This window comes from Hylobates moloch, unplaced genomic scaffold (genome assembly GCF_009828535.3).
Source record: "Hylobates moloch isolate HMO894 unplaced genomic scaffold, HMol_V3 SCAFFOLD_2, whole genome shotgun sequence".
Classification (NCBI taxonomy): Eukaryota; Metazoa; Chordata; class Mammalia; order Primates; family Hylobatidae; genus Hylobates; species Hylobates moloch.
This window is the reverse complement of record NW_026652277.1, coordinates 6,893,258-6,916,425: the sequence shown is the minus strand read 5'-3', so window position 1 is coordinate 6,916,425 and position 23,168 is coordinate 6,893,258. Positions and strand designations below refer to the sequence as shown.

At 43.2% G+C, this 23,168-nt stretch overlaps 1 protein-coding gene across 8 annotated transcripts in view; it reads left to right on the top strand.

The window, feature by feature from the left end:
• Positions 1-23,168, top strand: part of SFMBT2 (Scm like with four mbt domains 2) — a 211,682-nt gene that overhangs the window by 145,956 nt on the left and 42,558 nt on the right. For all 8 annotated transcript variants that reach the window (XR_009211057.1, XR_009211058.1, XM_032151529.2 and 5 more), the window contains 3 exons: positions 4,090-4,216; positions 18,531-18,644; positions 21,960-22,002. Coding sequence is in view for 6 of the 8 variants with exons in the window: in XM_032151529.2 (XP_032007420.1) it covers positions 4,090-4,216; positions 18,531-18,644; positions 21,960-22,002 (284 nt within the window). In the remaining 2 variants the exon portion in view is untranslated. The remainder of the gene's footprint in view (positions 1-4,089; positions 4,217-18,530; positions 18,645-21,959; positions 22,003-23,168) is intronic.

Genomic DNA, 23,168 nt, shown 5'->3' with positions numbered 1-23,168 from the left:
GACTGGAAGAAGGGAATAGCATGGGAGAATTGTCCCATTTTTTTCATACTTTTAGCTTGAGGGCAGCCACAGTTGACAACATGTGCGAGAGTGATATAAAATTCATGGTCTCTCTGGCCTGATGAACCACATTACAAAATTTGGGCAACCACGGGTCCTGGAAAGTGAGGGGAGACTCAGACAGTGGAGAGCCAGGATCGGGAACCCCAGATTCCATGTGTAAATTCTGTCTAGGTTTTTATGGTGATCCCTGAATCTGTAGGTGCCAGGAAGACTCCAAGCAGCCTAGGAGAGGTGAACTCAATTGAGATTTGAGCTGCTTCTCAAGAGGCAGAGTCTGTAGTTTCAGTCCAACCAAGGTGATAGCTTGATAAAATAGAAAAGTCAACACTCTTGGTAGGAATATAACGTAATCCAGAGTCACCACAACATAACATTTAAAATATCCATTCTTTAATTCCCACACTGCTTAAGACAAATGGGGAAATCAGCCTCATTCCCAATAGAAAAGAAGAAATGGGAAAATCAGCCTCATTATCAATAGAAAAGATAATCAACATAGACTAAACTAAGCATAGACTAAACCCATCATGACCCAGGTGTTGGAATGAGCAGGCAAGTTTTTTCAAGCCCCTATTGTAACTCAGTGTGATGTAAAGCAGTGGTCCTTTAAAGGGTGGTCCTGAGACCAGCAGCATCAATATCACCTGGGCACTTTTCAGAAATACACATTCTCTGGCTCCACCTACAATCAACTGAATCAAAACGTTGGGAAGAAGCCCAGAGGTTTATATTTTTAAAAGATTTTCAAGGGGATTCTGATCCTAAAGTTTAAGAACTGTAGATATAAAGGAAAATATTCTCATAATGAATGAAAAGATAGGAAGTCCCAGAGAAGAATTAGAAACTGTAAAAAAGAGAAATTCTAGAACTCAAAAATACAGTATTTGAAATCAACAAATTTATTGGATTAGCTTAATTGGGATGAGAGAGGAAAGAATCCATGACCTTGAAAATAGAAATTATTTTGTCTGAAAAACAGAAGAAGATGGGCAGGGAAATGAAGGACAAATGGAATCTCAGGATCTGAGGGACAATTATTATGTAGAATTGAAGACCCAAAAGAGGTGGCTGAATAAGAATAAAAAAAGACATTTCATCAAAGAAGATGTATGGATGACAGAAAAACATGCTCAGCACCAGTAGTCAGCAGGGCAAATGCAGACTAACACCACCATGAGACACCACTAGATACCTATTACAATGGCTGGATTTTGAAAAACTGGCAATACCAGGTGCTGAGGAGGATGTGTAGCAACTAAAACTCTCATACACTGCTCATGGGAATGCAAAATGCTGTAGCAACTTTGGCAAACATTTTGGCAGCTTCTTAGAAGGTTAAACATTCATTTACCGTATGGTATAGCAGTCCCATCTCTAAAGAAAGGCAAACTTAATGGTATGGGTTGAATTGTGCCTCCCCCAAATTCATATGTTCAAATCCTAACCCCCAATACCTCAGCATGTGAGTGTCTTTGGAGATACGGTCTTTAAAGAAGTAATTAAGATAAAATGAGGTCCTATCGGTGGACCCTCATCCACTATGACTGGTGTCCTTATAAGAAAAGAGGGGACCAGGCTCAATGGCTCACCCCTGTAATCCCAGCACTTTGGGAGGCCGAGGTGGGCAGATCACTTGATGACAGGAGTTCAAGATCAGCCTGGCCAACATGGTGAAACCCCAACTCTACTAAAAATACAGAAAAATTAGCTGGGCATGGTGGGGCATTCCTATAGTCCCAGCTACTCAGGATGCTGAGGCATGAGAACCGCTTGAATCCAGGAGGCAGAGGTTGCAGTGAGCCGAGATCATGCCACTATACTCAAGCCTGGGTGACAGGATGAGACCCTGTCTCAAAAAAAAAAAAAAAAAAAAGAAGATGGGTATTGAACCCCAGGCAGATCTTAATGGCTTAGCTAGTTTCTCTACCTATAAAAATCAAGACACTCTTACTGCTGTTTGTGTTAGGTAATTAACAGCCATAAAGCATGCTGAAAGTAGAAACTGCTAAATACACACAGAGGCATGACCGCATGAGGACACAGGGAGAAGACAACATCTGCAAGTCAAGGAGAGAGGCCTCCGAAGAAGTCAGCCCTGCTGACACCCTGATCTCTGACTTCCAGCCTCCAGGACCATGAGAAAATAAATTTTTGTTGCTTAAACTTCACAGTCTGTGGTATTTTGCCACAGCAGCCTGAGCAGATTAATATACTTATGTTTACATGAAAAGTTTTACCAGAATGTTTATGGCAGTTTTAATCACAATCACTGAAAACAACTCAAATGTCCTTTAACTGGTAAGTGGATAGATAAACTATGGTGCATCTGTACAAACTACTCAGCAAGAAAGCAGGACAGACTTCCATTTCATGTAATAGCATGGATGAATCTCAATGTATTATGCTAAGTGAAAGATGCCAGACTCGAAAGGCTACAGATAGTGTGAGTCCATTTACATGACTTACAGAATAAAATGGGGATTCTGATCCTAAAGTTTAAGAACTATAGTTATACAGGAAAATTTTCTCATAATGAGAATATAAAGAAATATAAAGGAAATTATAAGAACAGAAAACAGATTGGTGGTTGCCAGGAATTGAGTGCTTTGGAGGGACTGATTACCAAAGGGCCCCAATGCAAGGGTATTTTGAGGGTGAAGGGATGGTTCTGTGTGTTGATTGTGGTTGTAGCTGCATAATGAAATTCACTGGTCTCACAGCCCTACCCTCAGAGAACAGTATACCCAAAAGACTGAATTTTACTCTATGTAAAAATGTTTAAAGTGATCTTAAAAAGATAGCAATAAACAAAAAGCAATAAACAATAGCAATAAACAAAATTAGCAATAAGTAAAAAGAACAAAGGAAAATAAAAATAGCAATAAACAAAAAGAACAAAGGAAAATAAAGATAATTTCAAATAAAAGAAAACCACAAGAATTCATCATCAAAAAGAACTACACTATTATGAAAAAAACTTTTTTTTTTTTTTTTTCATTTGAGACGGAATCTCACTCCGTCGCCCAGGCTGGAGTGCAGTGGCGAGATCTCAGCTCACTGCAACCTCTGCCTCCCGAGTTCAAGTGAGTCTCCTGCCTCAGCCTCCCAGGTAGCCAGGATTACAGGCATGTGCCACCATGCTCAGCTAATTTTTGCATTTTAGTAGAGTTAGAGTTTCATCATGTTAGCCAGGCTGGTCTTGAACTCCTGACCTCAAGTGATCCACCTGCCTCGGCCTCCTAAAGTGCTGGGATTACAGGCATGAGCCAGCACACCCGGCCTTTTACTACGAAAAATTCCAAAGGATATTTTTCCCATTTCCTGTAAAGGAAAATGATGCTGGATGGAAACTCCGTGTTCCCACTTGAACTGTTATCAATGGGTATAGGAAGGTGGAGGAAATGGTGTGTACTTCAGTGATCCCATAGAAGGAACGGTGTGGCCGGGCGCAGTAGCTCACGCCTGTAATCCCAGCACTTTGGGAGGCCGAGGCGGGCAGATCACAAGGTCAGGAGATCGAGACCATCCTGGCTAACACGGTGAAACCCTGTCTCTACTAAAAATACAAAAAAAGTAGCCGGGTGTGGTGGTGGGTGCCTGTAGTCCCAGCTATCTGGGAGGCTGAGTCAGGAGAATGGTGTGAACCCGGGAGGCGGAGCTTGCAGTGAGCCAAGATCGCGCCACTGCACTCCAGCCTGGGTGTCAGAGCCAGACTCCGTCTCAAAAAAATAAAAAAAAGAAGGAAGGGTGCATATGGAACTGGAAAGAGAATGAATTCATACTCTCACTCATTTAACAAACAGTATTAGGCACCTACTAGTGCTAGGAATAGTTCTAATTTCTGGGAGACAAAAATGAAGACCACCTGGTTCTTTCTTCATGAACGGTGGGATAAACAAACATGTACGTGAGCCTGTCTTGTTGATATAAGATGAGTGTGCGTGCATTTCTTTCTCTTTCTTCATCTGCCCAGCTTTGTCCTGCTGCGTCAGCACTGGCTCAGTGTTGGTCTCGTTTCTCTTGCAGACATCATTCAGTCGAGGTTTCACAAAGAACATGAAACTTGAAGCTGTGAACCCCAGGAATCCAGGAGAACTGTGTGTGGCCTCCGTTGTGAGCGTGAAGGGGCGGCTAATGTGGCTTCACCTGGAAGGTACGTACTCGCTGGGGGTAGCAGTTGCTGGGGGGAATGTAGAGTTTGTCAAGATGGCAACGTGTGGAGGAATGCAGCCCTTCTCAGAAGGGGCCTTGCTTCTCTTTCATTTAAAGAGATCTTAAATTATTCCGTGTTCTTGAACAAGTGGAACTAATCAAATGTATTCAGAGGCTCTCATCTTAACTAATAATTTCATGCAATGAGATGCTGGCAAGATAATTATGTTTGGAACACAGTGGTCTTTTTACATCTATGATTAGAAAAGCAAATGTCACAATTAAATTAATGTGAGTCACTAAAACTGAGATTCCCGGTCTTGGTTATTATCAGGACAAAATTGTACATTTGTATTTTAATGTGGTAATATCCTTTACTTTGATTTCTTCCGTAGATGTTTAATTCTTCCTCAAAATACTACCTGCAGGATGACTTTCTCCCCAAATGTCTAATAAACAGAATTTAGGCTTGTTTGTTCAGTGATGTTGAAACTATCCTTTATAGCTATAGCGTATTTACAGGTGCACAAAAATTCACAGAATGTTGTGTTTTGTGAACAGAATCCTGATCAGACTTTATATTTAAGTAGAAAACCATATTTTCCAGGTGGTGGGTTTTCAGTGGTAAATAATTACAACGGATTTGATCTCCAAGGCTTTCCCATCTTTCTGTGATTTATAATTCTTTGAGTTTTTTCCTAGGATTTCATAATACTCAGTAGTTATTTCAAGCATATATGCAAAAATAAATAAATATGAATAGTAAAATAAAGTTAGCTGTCCTAGTTCATAGTTTAAATCTTACAACTTACTCAATACCATGATTGGAATAAAAAGTTTAGAAGGAAAATCATAGAATTGGTGCTCAGATCTCCATTTTTATTTCCTCACTACGCATCTATAAAATGTCTGCAAAGGTCTTAAATAGGCCTACAATCTCATACATACTGTAGTCCAGGGGATTGGGAAATGTGGAAAGCAGTCACTGTGGCTGACATCACTGTGTTGCCAATTCCCAGAAAATTGTTTAAAACGTTACTGAAGTTTAGGGTTCCAAAATCAATGTGAAATAAATGGAAATTCCCAAAAAGTTGATTGCTTAGTAGGTTTTCAAGTAGATTGGCCTCTTTCTGGAATTCACGAAAGTGTAGACACAGGCAACGTGGTAACATTTCTGCAGCTTACGGAAATAGAACATGGCTTTATTTTCACAGCTCCTCCTAGGGTTGGGTGAACTGTTCTTCGAGAAGCAAGATTCCTTCGGTACTTTGTAATGACTAAATTTAACTTGCTGTCTAACACGATGCTGAGCCATCTTAATGAGATCGGACTCTTGTTTGCATTATTAATTTGAAAACAAAAATGGTCAAGTTAAAAGCCCATGTTTTATCCTTATTACTTAGCGCATTATGGTTAAAATTCTTTGGCAGTCATTATTTATTTAGCAGTTTCTACTTTCAGCATGCTTTATGACTGTTAATTACCTAACACAAACAGCAGTAAGAGTGTCCTGATTTTTATAGGTGGAGAAACTAGCTAAGCTATTAAGATCTGCCTGGGGTTCAATCCCGTTACTCTTGACATTTTCTCTGTTGCTTAATTCACCAGATCCTACAGCTTCCCACGTCTTAAAAAAGAGCGATGAACGACATTTAGTGTGTATTTAACATTTTGGGCAGTAGTTTCTTCTTTGGCCTGTTCTCTTTGAATACAGATTTTTTATTTTCTAGCAAAGAAATAGAAGTCAGCTCATGTGAGATCTTTTTCTTATTCCCCAGAGTGTTATCATTGGGTAGTAATGAAAATTAGTGTTAGGAAACAGATCAGAAAATATACATTGGCCGTTTTTCCGGACCTGATTCATTGTTCTAAAAAGTGTTTGTAAACAGTCTGTTGAGTATTATCTATTGAATAGTATATTACCTGTAATTATTGCTCAAAATCATGCATCTTTTTCATTACTTACAAAAGATATTGCATACAAATAAAGTAAAATTCCAGTCAGTTTCCTGGGTCTTGCTTGAATTTTGGTTTTGGTTTTGATTTTGGCCCTTACTGAGCACTGACCTTTCAGAGTGACAGCTTAATGGCACTTAGCTCTCATTATTTCAGTTTTATCTATCTGGTGTTTCCTTTCCTCCATGTTGGGAATAAAATGATAGAGATTCATCATGGTCACTTTGTGGCTGTTAAATTTTTTTATCTAATGATGATTATTCCGATTATAGGCCATTTATTTGACACTTTAAATTTATAAAGTACTTTGTAACAATTTTATTAGTTATTTTCATGCATTAAATTGATTTGAAGTCTTTTCAACACTAGACTGATTGACCACTTTTAGGTAATTAAAATGATTCTTTCTAGTTAATATCTAACTTCTCTTGAAGTTGATTCATTCTTTACGTGTCTCTAAAGGGGCTGTTGTTGAAGAGGGAGCAATGAATAAACTACATGAGATTAATGTAATATCATTTTAAGTGCATATTTGAAAAGAATTTTAAGCTCTCAGAAACCACTGGTAGTTAGCAAGGGTGATTGATGATGGTGGGGCCAGTGTTCTGGAAAGGGGGCAGTGCCTTCTCCTAGGTCAGTGTTCTGCTGCAGGTCATCATGTCTGTAACTGTGAATATTGCTCATGTAATACAAGTTACTTTCAGTCTTAGATCGCTAGCATTGTGGCCACACACACTGGCTCCCACACTCACAGCTCTGCCTTTCCACAAACCCAGTGACTTTCTATTCATTTCCAGTCCTTTTTTTATGGGACAAATACACTGATCCAGCAGTTCGGTGTGCTCTCCTAGCTCTTTAGCCCAGAAGAAGGTTTGCCTGCTTGCCTTGTCTTCCTTAGCATCTTTTTTGGAGTCTTCTTTCCCAGAATCATTTTTCCTGGACACCTGGCTAAATATATACATACGCACCACTTACATTGCACTTCAAATGAGACCTGGTAGATTTCTAGCTCACGTTTAGCAATTAATGCAACAGATTGACAAGAACTTTTGGGTGGTTTCATTGAGATATTTTATTGAAAAAATTTTTCATTTTTAAGAATGGTTTTAAAATATATATAACATCAAATTTACCACTTTCGTCATTTTAAATTATACAGTTCAGTGGTCTAAAGTTTATTTGCACTGTTATATACCCATCACCACCGTCCATCTCCAGAACATTTTTCGTCTTGCAAAACGGAAACTCTCTCCCCGTTAAAGTCTCCCTTCCCTCCTCAGCCCCTGACCAGCACCATTCTCCTTTCCGTCTCTATGAGGCTGATGACTTCAAGTACCTCACATAAGTCAAATCATGCTGGATTTGTCTGAAAATGGCCTTTTACAAGATTTATTATCAGTCGTAAATAATGCTTTTTGTTTATCTACTTTCATCATATTTGCCATACTGTCTTTTGGTCCTCATAGACCTGGCCACCTATTGGCAAGAATATTAAATTGTAGGTGGCTTGTGGTTAATGGGGGACTGAAGAGTTAGTTGATAGAGGGGCTGGTCCTGATTCCTTGGCTTCCTTGGAAGTGTCCCCAGGGACACATTAAAAGGACTAGGGACACAGAGGAGGAAGAACAGGTTTGGAAGGAGACAGATTTGAATAGCAACAGTTGCATTTTAAGATACGGATGGGGATTGCAGGTGAGGAGGCATAGGAAGTGGTGGGAATTTTGACACTGAGGCCCTCATCAGAGGTAACAGGATATGTGGGGACGGTGACCACAAACTTTGGTTAAACTAGGAGACTTTTAGAAGCAATCAAGGTACTAGCCAGATGGGGCACTGGCAAGGAGGGGGCAGCAGGCTAGCTCGGTAGTCAGTTGAGTCACTGTATTAGTCTGCTTTCATGCTGCTGATAAAGACATACTCAAGACTGAGGAGAAGAATAGGTTTAATGGACTCACAGTTCCACATGGACAGGCCTCACACTCATGGTGGAAGCTGAAAATCATGTCTTACGTGGTGGCAGCAGGAGAGAATGAGGCCAAGCAAAAAGGGAAACACCCCTTCTAAAACCATCAGATCTTGTGAGACTTACTCACTACCACGAGATCAGTGTGGGGGAGCTGCCCCCATGATTCAGTTATCTCCCACCAGGCCCTTCCCACAACACATGGGAATTTGGGGAGCTACAATTCAAGATGAGATTTGGGTGGGGACACAGCCAAACTGTATCAGTCACCATGATCTGGGGTCTGTGATGGGAACAGGGTAGGCTGCAGTCACAGCGATTTGGAGCCAGGCAGTGTCAGGTGTGAACGCAGGACCCTGGTGGCCCTGTGGCCTTGAGCACATTGCTTAAGCCCTGGTTTCCCCATTTCTAGAATGGCAATCATGGTATTACTTATAGCAGGGGTTTGGTTTGCATTAAAGCAGTTAGCAGAGTTTCCAGGAAGAATTTTCCAAGAGAGAGAATGAAGAGGAAATTCTCAGGAGCCAGAGAGGGACTCTGTGATGGACCTGGTTCCTTGAGAATGTGCTCAAGTCTTGGGCACTGAGCTGCTCCTGGTGGCTGGGATGAACAGACAATCCCACGGGGGTCTATACCGCCCAGCTAGTTTGTCTACTATGTTCCATGCATGGGGAGCCATCCCTAGTAGACCCTCAAGCCAAACACAGCAGGGAGGGAGGAGGGAAGCAGGTCAGGCCCTGATGTCTATGAAGTTGAGTCAGTGGGCTTAAACCCATCGGCCAGCCACCCTCTGGCACCTGCAGCGGACTCTCCTCCCTGCAGGGTTCTGTGCTGCCTGTGCAGGCCCCTGCCTCCACGGATATGAGCCGTGCAGGTGAACCCAGGGTCCGATTGCCTAGGGAGGGATTCCAGTGCTTGGTTGAGCAGAGCAGTGCCCTGGAGCCCCCATGTACAGTGTTGGATAAAACAACCCCTGCCTCAGGAGATTGCAACATTAATTAATCTATGGAGATCACCTAAACCAGGTTCAAGACCATAGGAAACATTTGGAAGATGTTCTGTATATTTTTGTTTTGTTTTGAGACAGGGTCTTGCTCTGTCACACAGACTGGAGTGTGGTGGTGTGATCACGGCTCACTGCAGCCTCAAACTCCTCAAATAATCCTTCCACCTCAGCCTCCTGAGTAGCTGGGACTTCAGGCACGTGCCACCACACCTGGCTAATTTCTTTTGTATTTTTAGTAGAGTTGGGGGTCCCACTATGTTGCCCAGGGTGGTCTCAAACTCCTGGGCTCAAGTGATCTGCCCACCTTGGCCTCCCAAAGTGCTGGATTACAGGTGCGAACCACCACGCCCAGCCTGTTTTCTCTGTTTTTGTCCTCATCATGATTCATACACTTTTCCTCCTATTTAGAAGGAATGTGATCAGCTCTGTCTTCCCCAGTGCTGAGTATTTTAGCCTTCTAGTTGAGGCAGGAATGCCTTTCGTGTCACAAGACTTAGGAAGACAAGCAGACTTCCTTACTTCTGAGTTATTTAGCTCTTTCAGTTGTTACCACTGCAGAAATTCTTGAAGAGAGCTTTAGAGTGCGAATAACAAAACCCAGTTTTGAACTGGGGAGCCCTGTTATAAATTAAAACAGGCAGGGAATCTGCAGTTTGTGTTTTTGTGCTTTGAATGGGTGGAAAAAATAAATAATGACAAAACACACCCTGCAGATATCAAGCTAGGAATCTGTGCTGTGCGCAGCTTTGGACAGTAAGTTTTTGGAGTTCAGGAATTGCCTCCTTGTACCATGAGCTTCACATTCCACACTGACAAGCACAGCACTTAAGTGCAAGGCAGGTCCGGTACGTGTGTAGTTTCTGATTTCTGCAAGTGTGTTTGGGGAGCAGTGTGGGGATCCCATAAGTCCTTAGAATTTCCTCGTAGGTATTTAAACACAAGAAGCAGTGATAACTCAGGAATAAATCTAATCTGTCCTTTGACCATCTTAAGAAATGCGTCACTCTGGAATTGTCCAGTGGCATCTTCCCATTTATCGGACTGGGTCTCAGCCCGTTGGTGGAGGTGGGTTAGTTCTCTGAACTCATGCTGTTATGCTGGCCTTTCCTTCTCCACTTGCTTCATTTGTACCCAGCATCCACGACAGGAACACAGCACAGCAACCCACAGGGGAAGTTCCCCAACCTGGCAGGGCCACTGTCCTCTCTTCACCTGCTGCAGTGGCCTGTGTTCGTTAGAGTGGTGGCCGGAAGATGCTGGATGTTTTCTTAACCTCTTGTTAAGAAGGATCACATATGTTCTCCATCTCCTGCTTTGGTTGGTTGGTTCTTGCTTTTTACTTGTGATGTTTTCTTTTTAGTTTGTTTCTCTACCACCCTTGGTGACTTCTGTCTCTGGATGTTCCCACTCCTTTCCTCGTGGTAATGCTTGCCCTTCCTTGGTTGCTCCTCTGTCTCCTCCATCTTCTGCACAGTCCTGGGGTGGCAGGGCTCCCTTCCCACTGTCGGCTCCTCCCCAGATGACTGTTCTTGGCCTCCTCTTTGCTCTACTTCTCTCAGACGTAGAGGTGAGAATCCCCCCAGTCCTGCTCTTCAGCCATCTGTGCCCAGCGTGGCCTCGTCTTTCTCTGTGGCTTTGGACGGTCACGCTGTGCACACGGATCTGAGTGCCCGCGCCCGTGGCCTCGCACACGGATCTGAGTGCCCGCGCCCGTGACATCACACTCACAACTCCCTTTCCGTCCCCTGCAAAACATCTCCACGTGGCAGCAGCATTTCCAGAACAGAACTCACCGGCAGAACCGGCAGAACCCGTCTCTGCTCTTCTCCGTGAATGTCCTGCCTGACGAATGATGCCGTTATTCACCCAAGTCGGAAGCCACGGCGTCCTCAAAGTTAGAAACTCTACAATAATTCCTGCCCTCCCAGCGCCCCCCCACAACCCATGAGTCACTTCAGTCCAGACCTCTGCCTGTCCTCTTCCAGCCCCCACATTGCACTCAGGCCCTCCTCCCTGGCTCTGTGATTTCAGCCGCCTCCTACCTGCTCTCCCTGCCTTCTTCATGGGGCTTTGAGGTTATTTCTGTAAAATACAGGCATTGCCTTCCTCCTAATACACAGTAGGTCTGTGTTTCTTTTTTTTCCTCAATTTTTTTATTTTACTTTAAGTTCTGGGATACGTGTGCAGAATGCGCAGGTTTGTTACATAGGTATACATGTGCCATGGTGGTTTGCTTCACCTATCAACCCGTCATCTAGATTTTAAGCCCCACATGCATTAGGTATTTGTCCTAATGCTCTCCCTCCCCTTACCCCCACCCCCTGACAGGCCCCAGTGTGTGCTATTCCCCTCCCTGTGTCCATGCATTCTCATTGTTCAGCTCCCACTTACGAGTGAGAACATGCAGTGTTTGGTTTTCTGTTCCAGTGTTAGTTTGCTGAGGATGATGGCTTCAAGCTTCATCCATGTCCCTGCAAAGGACATGAACTCATTCTTTTTTATGGCTGCATAGTATTCCATAGTGTATGTGTGCCACAGTTTCTTTATCCCATCTATCGTTGATGGGCATTTGGCTTGGTTCCAAGTCTTTGCTATTGAGTAGAGACTAAATTCCATAACATGACACTCAGCAACCCATCCTCTGTAGGCACATACGCTTCCTGGATGTGTGAACTTGGCACTTTCTGAGTGTAAAATCTTTTTTATTTGTACAGCTGTATAAGACAGCTAGTGATAGATTCTCTTATAGGATGGTGGCAAGTGGATGAACATCAACAGAGTGTAAGAGTCATGTTAGCACATAGTAGTCATTGCTTAGTAAATGGAGATTGCTGATAGTATTATTAGGCAGCAGTTTTCTTTTAAGATTTGCCACCTGCAGGAGCCTGTGCTCCAGCTGAAAGGAGCACTTGTGTCTGCAAGCCTCCTGAGTTGGTTCTAGGTGCTGGACACTGTCTCACAGGGCTCTGCTCCTCTCCGTGCACCTGACAAACACCATGTTTTTACAGGCTGTCCTGTGCACTTTGCTCGCTCAGCGTTTGCTGAGTAGATATGAGGGAGAAATAAAATGTGTATTCCTGAACAAAATAGCAATTTAAGATACCGCAGTCCGTTAAGAACTGCTGTTTGGCCAACCGAATTTGGGGACAGTGAGATCTTTTATACTGGAAGCTAAAATTCAGAAACTCCTTGACTGGTTTGTCTCTATGACTGACTGACTGAGTTCCAGCAAACTGCCCTCCACATCCCAGTCAACGGGGGTCCTGTTAGAATGCACATTTCTCCCAGGCCTAGTGCCTCCAAGTCCCTTAGCAGTGTCTCTGGGAATCTGCATTTGCAAAGTCTCCCTCCCCAGATGTTTCTCATGCAGCCTAGAGTTTGTAAAGCACTCCAGTAGGTCAAATGGGGAATGCCTGGTGTGGTTCAGAGAAACCCGTCTGAGCCTACCTCGCATGTTTAGGGGACCAGGTGTGGAACAATGGTGTGGTTCAGAGAAACCCGTCTGAGCCCACCTCGCATGTTTAGGGGACCAGGTGCAGAACACAGCCCCTTAAGTTTTTCCGTAACTGGCAAAAAGTTCAGGTAGTTACTATGCATTTTGGAGATAGTTGCAAAATTGAAACAAGGGAACATGTAAACGTGAAAATAATTACATTTCAAGCCAGGGTAGGTGGTTTTAAAACCTTTACAAAGAAGAAGTATGGCCTGTATGAAACCTTAGGGGGAGAAGCTGCTTCAGCAGATGAGAATATAGGAACAATATTTTCCAGACAGTTAAAGCGGGTGACCCGCAGGAGCTGTCTCGGGGAAGAGGCGTTTAATCCCGTCACAGGTGTTTGTTCGGAAGGCTTGTGCTCTGTTAGGTTTTGGGGGCCAGCAGCAGGACTGGCTCTGGCTGTCATAAGTCCATTGGGAATGATTTGGGAAGACTTTTGACCAGAGGCCGGGGAATCGCCTCTCCAGAAGGCTCTGCAGCAGGAACCCCAGCAAAGTTCAGGTTTTCCAGCTGCCATTGTGATGCATGTGACTTCCCGGTGAGCATGTTCTCACTGAAGGGGTCCCAAGCCTGCCCTCATCTGCCTGCAGGTCCGGGGTTGACCTGGCTTCTCCTGTAGCAGCAGGCAACAGCTACTGCATGGCGGGAATTCTGCAAAAACTGTATGGGGCCCTAACAGGAGGGAGACAGCTGCTAGACACATACCCGCCACCCAGAAATAAAAACAAGGAAGGAAAAAGATAGCCGCCCACCCCAGGTGCTTTCTAAGGCTCTGGAGCTGGACTGCCCAGGTTTAAATCCTTCCGCTGCCACTTACCGGCTGCTGGATTTCTTCCTGTGCCTCAGTTTACTGATCTCTGAAATGAGGATGAAAACACCCTGCATCTCTTAGGGTTGTTGTGAGGATTGAACGCTTGGAATGGAGTAAGCACTGTGTCTGCTACTGTGTGGGTCTCTCTCCTCTCTCTCCCCACCCCCCCTCGCCACATACTTGTCTAATCCCATTTCTGTGGTTTCCTTCAGCCTGTTTCCTATACCTTGATCCTGGCCACCAGTTTTGCCCACCGTTTTTGGTTTTGTTTTCCCAGGCCTTCAGCTCCAGAGCTGACCCAGGGAGACTCTGAGTGCTGGGCTTCTTGATGGGCATCTGCAAAGGGAACAGGCCCGGAGGGCAGGTGGGGCTTCCAGCATCCAGGTCTTGCTTGCGGGCGCTCACACCGGCTTTGCATTCTGCTGGTGTTTTGCCTGTTCATCTCACACTCGAGCCTGTCAGCATTTGCTGTGCCCTTTAACTTTCAGTGGGGACATTTATTAGGCAAGGTTAACGTGTTCCCTTAAATACTTCTTTTTCTTCTTCTGATTCCAGCCTTTAACTGAGCTGAAGCAGTTTGTTCCGATTTTCTTCCTGAAGGAGGTGGAACCCATTTGCCTCCTCGCAGTGGGCTTGTAGCCTCCCTCACCCTGGGTCCCTCTTGCCTCTGCTGCCCCGTAGCTTCTCTCACACCAAGCTCATGCCTGCTTGCTCTGTCCTGTGATTTGCTGGCAGTGAAGTAATTACATGATTTTAGGAGTCTGATAGAATTGTGTTCCTAGGAAGACACTCGGGTGTCCTCCCAAGCCATAAACATCTCCCTTTTTCATCCTGGGGCTCTGGGTAGCATAGGTCACTGTCTCGATTAGAGTCCCCTGTGTCATCGGCTGGGTGGAGCCGTGGTGTGGTTGCAATGAGGGCACCAGCTAGACCTCTGTGTTCTGCTGAACTGGGGACAAGGAGGTAGCAAGCTGCAGAACTCTTTAAGATTCCAAAGGGATTCTCAGAAATCTGTTATGAATTTAGTTTGTGAGTACGGAAAGTCTTTGTTCTCTTAGAAATGGAAATGTTGATTGCTGTTTAGTTTTATTTTCCTTCATGGTAATTGGCCCCTCATTAATCTGACCTCTGTGGCAATACCGTATTTACGTATGAGAGTCTTACTTTCTTCTCTGGGTGTCTTTGGTTGTGTTGTTACAATGGTGGTGACTGTGGAGGCCTTGGTTGTAAAATAGGTCACTCATTCACAAAGGCCAAAAAAGCACAAAGGTTGGTCTTGGGTCAGATTCTCACTCCACTCCTGTGGCCCGGCCTCCAGCCGCCTGGTTCCTTTCCCTGTGGACACCCACTGTGTTAGTATTTTGCATTTCCTTCCAGATTTATTTTATGCACATATGAATATATGTTGTTTCCCCCTTTTAAACAGATGGTAGCATACTATATATTCACAGTGTTCTGCACCCTGCCTTTTATACTCGGCAATGCATCTTGGAGATCTGTACATCTGAGTATATTAAGAGGTGTCTGATTCTTTTTTATAGCTGCAGAATATTCCTTCATATGGATATACCCAGATTTACTTAAGTGCTTTCCCATAAATTGGGAATTAAGCTTCCTCATGGTTTTTGAGACGAAGGTTCTGGATAAAAATAAACATGTAGAATCCATACTGATCAGATGTAGCTTAGCCAAAGTCAAGAGATTGAACATGGTCTTGTGTTGTTTGTCGGGGATTTTTTGCTTGATCTTAGCCAAAAGGCCGAGAAGCAATGTGTCAGGATTTTTCTATAAAATGATAAAGGTCTTCAGTGGAACATTGAGCTTTGCCTATGTACTTTTAGCAATCTTCAAATAGTCAAGGAGAAGCATTGTGGACATTGTTTTAATGGATTATTTTGCATGCTATTGGGTCTCCTATCTTGGAAAATAATTAGTCTGAGTCCAGCCAGATAAACGTAGACTCATAAGCTTGGTAAAGGGAAATGAAGACTTGGTACCCATTATTTAGAATGGGATTTGTTCAGGGTCAGAAACACTTTCCCTGGTGATAAATAACTGACTTTTCCATCAGTTCTTACTTAATAGATGCCTTAATGGGATATATTTGGGGTGGGAGAAGGCAGAACTGTAACCTTCTTGAGGGAAAGGTAGCCGACATGTCTGACCTCATAAATACTTGTTTAATTGAAGGGAAGCATGATCAAAGGATTCTAAAGTATGGTAAAGACGGCTCTAGCAATATACTAATGTATACATTGTACTGAAGTGTATATATTAAAGCCGTAATACGATGTGATGTTTGAATTAGCAGAACATTGGAGATGAAAGTTGTAATTTAGGAAGGAATAAGCCATAAAGTTACTTTTTTTTTTTTTTTTTTGAGATGGAATTTCGCTCTTGTTGCCCAGGCTGGAGTGCAGTGGCATGATCTCTGCTCACTGCAACCTCCACCTCCCAAGTTCAAGTGAGTCTCCTGCCTCAGCCTCCCAAGTAGCTGGGACTACAGGCACCCTCCACCATGCCGAGCTAATTTTTTGTATTTTTAGTAGAGATGGGGTTTTGCCATATTGGGCAGGCTGGCCTTGAACTCCTGACCTCAGGAGATCTGCCCGCCTCAGCCTCCCAATATAAAGTTACTTTTATGCTTCCTTTTGAAGTACTACTTTTAATGACCTTGAAAATCTTATTTGTAGCTAAATATAAATCTGGAAATATATTTAGTAGAGGGAATCTAACCTGTTAGCAAAATTTTTGAGTAGCTAAGAAACAAATGCTGTTTGGGTCTGCGGAGGAGAAAATGACCTTGTGTACCAGGAACCTGCCTGGGGACCAGCTTTGTTGGACTCTGGAGAATCAATCCCACACCCTTCAGGACAGGCAGAGGCACTTCCACATTGGATGCCTCTGGGGAGAGTCTCTCTACATTTTGTCTGTTTTGAACATATTCTTTCTTGTTTGATTCCTTTAGCAATTAGATTAAATGTTGGTCAAGTCTTACTAGACAGAAACAATGTCTATTTATTTTACGTTGTTCAAAAATAAGCCCTCTGAACCTCCTAGCATTCCTTTAAATTCTATATTCTTTAAATTACAGGGGAATTAAACATTTAAAAAGTTAAGACTGACAGTCATGAGAATTGATTTGAGAACCAATCAAAAGTTCAAAATGATGAATGGTGATGATAGTATGTGTATATAAGCACCTGCTGTCCATGTTCAGAGCACCTCAGATACACCAGTATATTGGCTTAACTCTAAATTGGGACCCCATGTTTAGCAACTAACATACTCCATCTTCACCACGTCTACTTGAGGATGAAAAGTCAGAGCCGGTGGAGCTCGCACCAGATTTAGTACCATTTTGTGTTTGGTTGTTGGCATTTAGCTTCATGAAGTTATGGTTTTGGTGGGGAGGGAGGATGTGATTCAAAATTCAGATGTTGTGAGATAACATGGATGGTAATGGGGCTCACTGCATTATTTTCTTTTCTCTCTCCTTCCCTTCTTTCCTTCCTTCCTTCCTTCCTTCCTTCCTTCCTTCCTTCCTCCCTCACTCCCTCCCTCCCTCTTTCCCCCTTCCTTCCTCTCTTTCTCTCTCTCTCTCTTTCTCTCTTTCTCTCTCCCTCTTCCTTTCTTGACAGTGTCTCGCCCTGTCACTTAGGCCAGAGTACAATAGTGCAGTCACTGCTCACTGCAACCTCAACCTCCCAGACGTGAGCAGTCCTCCCACCTTAGCCTCCCAAGTTGCTAGGACTACAGGTGCCTGCTACCATGCCAGGCTAATTTTGTATTTTTTTTGTAGAGACAAGGTTTCTTCATGTTGGCCAGGCTGGTCTCAGACTTCTAGACTCAAGCAATCCTCCTGCCTCGGCCTCCTGAGTAGCTGGGACTACCAGTACATGCCCCCATGCCAGGCTAATTTTGTATTTTTTGTAGAGATGAGGTCTTGCAATGTTACCTAGGCTGATCTTGAACTCCTGGGCTCAAGCAATTTGCTTGCCTTGGCCTCCCAAAGTGCTGGGATTATAGTCACGAGCCACCACACCCGGCCACTGTGTTATCTTCATCTTGGTTCTCAATGAGGAAACCAAAGCAGGGCTGGATTAAGGGGTCAGAGTCCATGGGTCACCGTCTAATTAAGACGTCAGAGTCCATGGGTCGCCTTTATTAATGGAGCTCTGATCTCTTGATTCCTGGTTCAAAGTGTTTTTTTCTTAACTATTGATTTGGTGTTGAATTTTCTTCTTTTAACTAGTTCCAAATTTATTCTCTCCATAGCCAGAGCTCCTTGAAACTTTTGCTGCTGTTAAATCCAGTCTTCTTGTCTTTTTCAGTTTCGTGGCTGTGAAGCCAGGTTATCACAAGGCATGACTGTGATTATGAAATAGGATGTGATAGTCATCAGGTCCCACATTTTAGTGGGATCTTTTAGACATTGCTACATAAGTGACTTTTCCATGACATGGCCAAAGTCTACAGGCCACAAACTGAGTTCAAAACAAAGTAACTCCAAACTGATAAGTTGACAAGTTTCCTAGAGAAGGGCCTTGTCCATGTACACTGCTCATAAACCTTGTTTTTGAGTTTTACTGGTTCCGTTTAGCTGTGATGCTTGACTTTCTTTCATTGAAGGTTGCCTTTACTTGGTGTTGGGTGGAGCATATCATGGAGGCTTAGATGTGGGCCCTGAGGTCCCACACCGAGCTCCGATACCCCAGAGCTGTTCTTAGGAAACGGGGGTGCTTGTTCTCTCTTTCAGCCAATCCTGCTCCGATGCCAATCTTTTCCTACAGTCCTTCTTCCTCTTTTATTTTTAGGGCAGAGTATCTCTCTTTTTCCAAACCTTCACTTTATTTGAACCCTTTTTATTCCTGCCTTTTTATATTTCAAGCAATTGTGTCTGTGATAAGACTAAAGACTCCTCTAAAGTTGTCTCTTCCATATGGCTGCTATTTTGTTTTTGTTTTTTAATGTATAAAAGAATGTTTTTCCCCATGTTAGGGATGCTCTATTATTGTTGTCCTTCTGTTTCTTTGTTGGTAAGATCTGTTTGTACCTCTTGTCTCAACTCCTTCCCATGCAGGGCTGCAGACTCCTGTTCCAGAGGTCATTGTTGATGTGGAATCCATGGACATCTTCCCAGTGGGCTGGTGTGAAGCCAATTCTTATCCTTTGACTGCACCACACAAAACAGTCTGTAAGTGGTTCCCAGTTGAGGGGGGTGGTGGATGACACCGGTGATCTTTGTGAATAAATTGGCAGCTTCATAAAGAAATTACAACCAAGTTCTAAAGAACAAATAAGATTTTTGATTTTCCACCAAGAACCCATATTTTCATGATCTCACTTAGTCTTTAAGTGTTGCATGAGATGACGTCACAGGTTGACAAACTTTAACAGTGAGGTACAGTTGAAAGTCACAGAGAGGGGGAGAAAAAATATCTGAAATCATCACTCTCAGTTTTTTATACAATTCATTGTTTTGATGTGAAAAAAATAAGTTAGATACTATATTATTGTGTTATCATTTCTTTAAAAGAACTGATTTTTCTCATGTAGCTTCTCCTAACAGAATCATAATTGGTTCCAATAATATACTGACATTCTTATAAACACTTAGCCAGGCTAGGCACGGTGCCTCATTCCTATAATCTCAGCACTTTGGGAGGCCAAGGCAGGAGAACGCTTGAGCCCAGGATTTTGAGGCCAGCCTGGGCAACATAGTGAGATACTGTATATACATAAAAAAAGAAGTACATATGTAAATAAATTAGTCGAGCAGGGTGGCACATGTCTCCAGCTACTCTGGAGGCTGAGGTGGGAGGATTGCCTGAGCCCAGGAGGTCAGTGCTGCAATGAGTCAAGATGGCAACCAACCACCAGTAGACTCCAGCGTGGGTGACAGAGTGAGAGTCTGTCTCAAAAAATAAATAAAATAAACTAAACAGCCTACTCTTAGCACTAACTAATCGCTGATATTTCAACTGTACTTTATAAAGCATATTATCACACATCCCTTTGGTTACAGAAATACCAAATAACCAATATTAACAGTTAACCCAGCAGTACAAGCCCATTCATACATGTGTGCACACACACACACGCACATTTAAATACATGCAAATTTTCTTTTAAGACAGAGTTTCGCTCTTGTTGCCCAGGCTGTAGTACAGTGGCGCTATCTCAGCTCTCTGCAACCTCCATCTCCCGGGTTCAAGCGATTCTCCTGCCTCAGCCTCCTGAGTAGCTGAGATAACAGGCATGTGCCACCATGTCCAGCTAATTTTATATTTTTGGTAGAGATGGGGTTTCACCATGTTGGTCAGGCTGGTCTCAAACTCCTGACCTCAAGTGATCCGCCTGCCTTGGCCTCCCAAAGTGCTGGGATTACACTTTGGCCATGCCTGGCCAACAGTGTTTTAACATATTTTTGTAGGTTATTATCACAAAATGGTACCATTTAAAAATCTTCTAATAAATCATTGCATTTGTTATTCTACCCTAATGCGTATCAGAAATGTTATTTAAAATGATCAGTCCTTAGAGATAACAGGTTTTAACCATTAAAGAGATTCCGTCTCTGTCATTTTCTTGATGGAATTTAGGCACCAGCTTTACTTCTTCCCAACAGCCTGTTCTGTGGCCACTTTTTAGACTCTCACGACGTTGCTGGAAACACAGTTCCACTGCATAGCTGACTTCACACTCCCTGATGGTGACAGAGTTTCAGGGCTCCTCTCGTTCGCATTATTAAGAGCACCAGAGGACATGATGTGTGTGAAACAGCAGGTAGTTCAGATTAGAGACAGCTGGATTCAATGGGATTCTCATTTTCCTAAACCATCCTGCTCAGTGGATCTGATTCAGTTGGAGTAATCATTTCCCCTTACTTAAAAATATTTCTAACACGTTGAGTGTACAATAATTATTTTAATCCCAGGGACACTCTTTGCCCCTGTCTCTTAAAATGATGCAGATTCTGGCCAGGTGTGGTGGCTCACGTCTGTAATCCCAGCACTTTGGGAGGCCGAGGCGGGTGGGTCACCTGAGGTCATGAGCTCGAGACCAGCCCGGCCAACATGGCACAACCCCATCTCTACTAAAAATACAAAAAATTAACCAGGCATGATGGTGCATGCCTGTCATTCCAGCTACTCGGAGGGCTGAGGCACGAGAATCGCTTGAATCCAGGAGGCGGAGGTTGCGGTGAACTGAGATCACGCCACTGCACTCCAGCCTGGGTGACAGAGCAATACTCTGCTCTGTCTCAAAAAAAAAAAAAGTGCTGCAGATTCTGACCTTGCTCAGCCAGCATGGCCAATAGATTCTCCGCAACCTGAGTGTTGTCCTAGGGTTGTGGTTCCAATCCCCTTTGTCCTTGTTGTCCCTCAAACAGAACCTGGTGTCCTGGATCCTCCTCCTCCCCGCTTCACATGGATTTGGGAGGGTGCAAGTGCTTTGGGTTTTTCTGGAGCACAATCACATACAGGTTAAGGTGAACACCATAAAGTTACCTCGTTCTTTAGGATTTTGGATCTGTTTAGGGTTTTAGGATTTTGGATCTGTCTGTTGTGCTTGGCTCTTTCCCAGGGGGTCAGGCATCCCCACCCCGTTAACGAAGACCAGGGGAGACAAGTATTCCAAACTCACTTTTCACCTGAGAGATCCTAAGTGTGGACCTTTTTGTAGTAGATATTCAATCTGGAATTGAATATCAGATAGTCAAGAGTAGGCGGGATCTTATTGAGTATTTTTCTTATTTATTTTTGCTTGCATTTCTTGCACATACATTTTGCTTTAAGGAGGCAAACTCCAACTCTAAACCTGCCAGACTCTAGCAGCTTTAGAAGTTTTGCTGGAATTAATTTATGCTTATGTTGGAAGATGTAGGATTATCCGAGCCAAAGTTAGTAGATGCCAAAAGCTTTGGTCTATTTTTGTTAAGGTGATCCAAATCAGTTATACATATAAACTGGAAATGTTCTTATCCAAAGAAATCACTATTTGCTCATTTGTGTCAATATTTGACCAGGCATATTTGCGAGCTACTGGTTCTCCTTTTGTGAATAACATGTTTTAGTTTAAATGCATGCCTCTGACAGCACTTTGGGAGTGTGCTGTGATAGTAACATGATTTGCTTCATCACAATTTTTATCGGAAAAAAATCATTCTAGATAACTGCTTGCAACAATTGATCTGAACACATGTGCTTATGTGAGGTACAACAGGTGTACTCTTTTGCTTTCTTAAATGCACATTTAAAAATAAAGTAGCTAGTGTAATGATAAGATTAAATGAACTAAGTCGTACTAAGATCTGACATCTGGTGAGTTAACGTCTATCCTATGCTAGAAGAAACTGATAGGAAATTGTGGCGTGAATGACATAACTTTTCAGCGTTTAAATTGCTACTTTAAAATGGGTACCTCTTTGCTTTATAACCTATTTTTAAAAATGGACTTGCCCCACTAACAAAGCTGATTTTCTTTTTCCTTTTTGCCTTTTCTGCAGCACAAAAGAAGAGAAAGATTGCAGTTGTGCAACCAGAGAAACAGTACGTGCTTTTTTCCCCGCCAGACTGTACTGTATACCGATAAACTGTAGTGTCTTTATGGAGGATGGGAAGCATGGCTGTTTTTTACTGGAGTTATCTAACAAATAGTACCCTAGTTGAGGTAGCAGTAAAACATAGTGGCTGTTATTTGTTATGTACCTGTTATGTGCAAGACACAGCGCCTGCTCCCCAAGGCACTCACAGTCCAGATTCCCGTGGCTCACTTTTTATTCCACTTTGACATCCCTGGGGAGTGCCTCAGACCTGCACACTGAGAGAAATGGCTGTCTGTGTCCGTAGTTCTCAGCGTCTGCAGGGGCCCCCTGTGGCAGGTGCAGTTTCGACTCGCAGCCCCTCACCACACTCAGAATGCTGCTGCTGACTCACCTCTCCTAGAGTAGCCCGGGCTTGGGAGGCAGAAAACTTCGGTCCAATCCCAGCTCTGCTGAGTGAACCTGAGCAAGTAGCATTAGTTCTCTGCCTCTCAGTGCCCTGGCTTGTAAAATACGATTTGGGGGTACTTATGAAGATTAAATTAGATTCCATTTGAAAAGAAGTATAGGCCTTAAGTTGTAGGCTGAACAAATACAGATTATGCCCTGTCCCCCATTTCAATCGTGATTTTCTGTGGAAAGAGGGTGTCCCCCATTTCAATTGTGACTGTATGTGGAAAGAGGGTGTTAGCAAAGTGTGTCCAGGCAGGCAGTGTGTTTTTGAAAAGTTGCGACTGCTAGTAACATTTGTAGACATTGAAAAATATTTAAAATACGCCAAAATGTATATTCCATGCCAAGTGATTCTGCTTTCTTAAGTAAATAAAAATATACTGATGGAAAGACAGCTGAAAACAGCATTTTTCGTGTGCAGTAGTTGAATTTAAATTTGAATAAAATGAAATTGAACAGTAACTGCACTATTTGAATGAGAAGAACAGTTCTGTAGGTATTTTTTTGTGGGTTTGCTTCTACATGCAGTTTATCTGGCTCATAACCAGACTCCATGTTATCCGCCTGATGTTGGAGTAGAGAAATTTCGTAACACACCTGTGACTGAATCCAAACTTGAATCCATCACTCCTAAATGCACAGTCCATGGATTAACAGTTCTCACCTTTCCCATGCGTCGGTCACTTAGAGAGCTTGGAGCACACAGATTGCTGGGTCCCA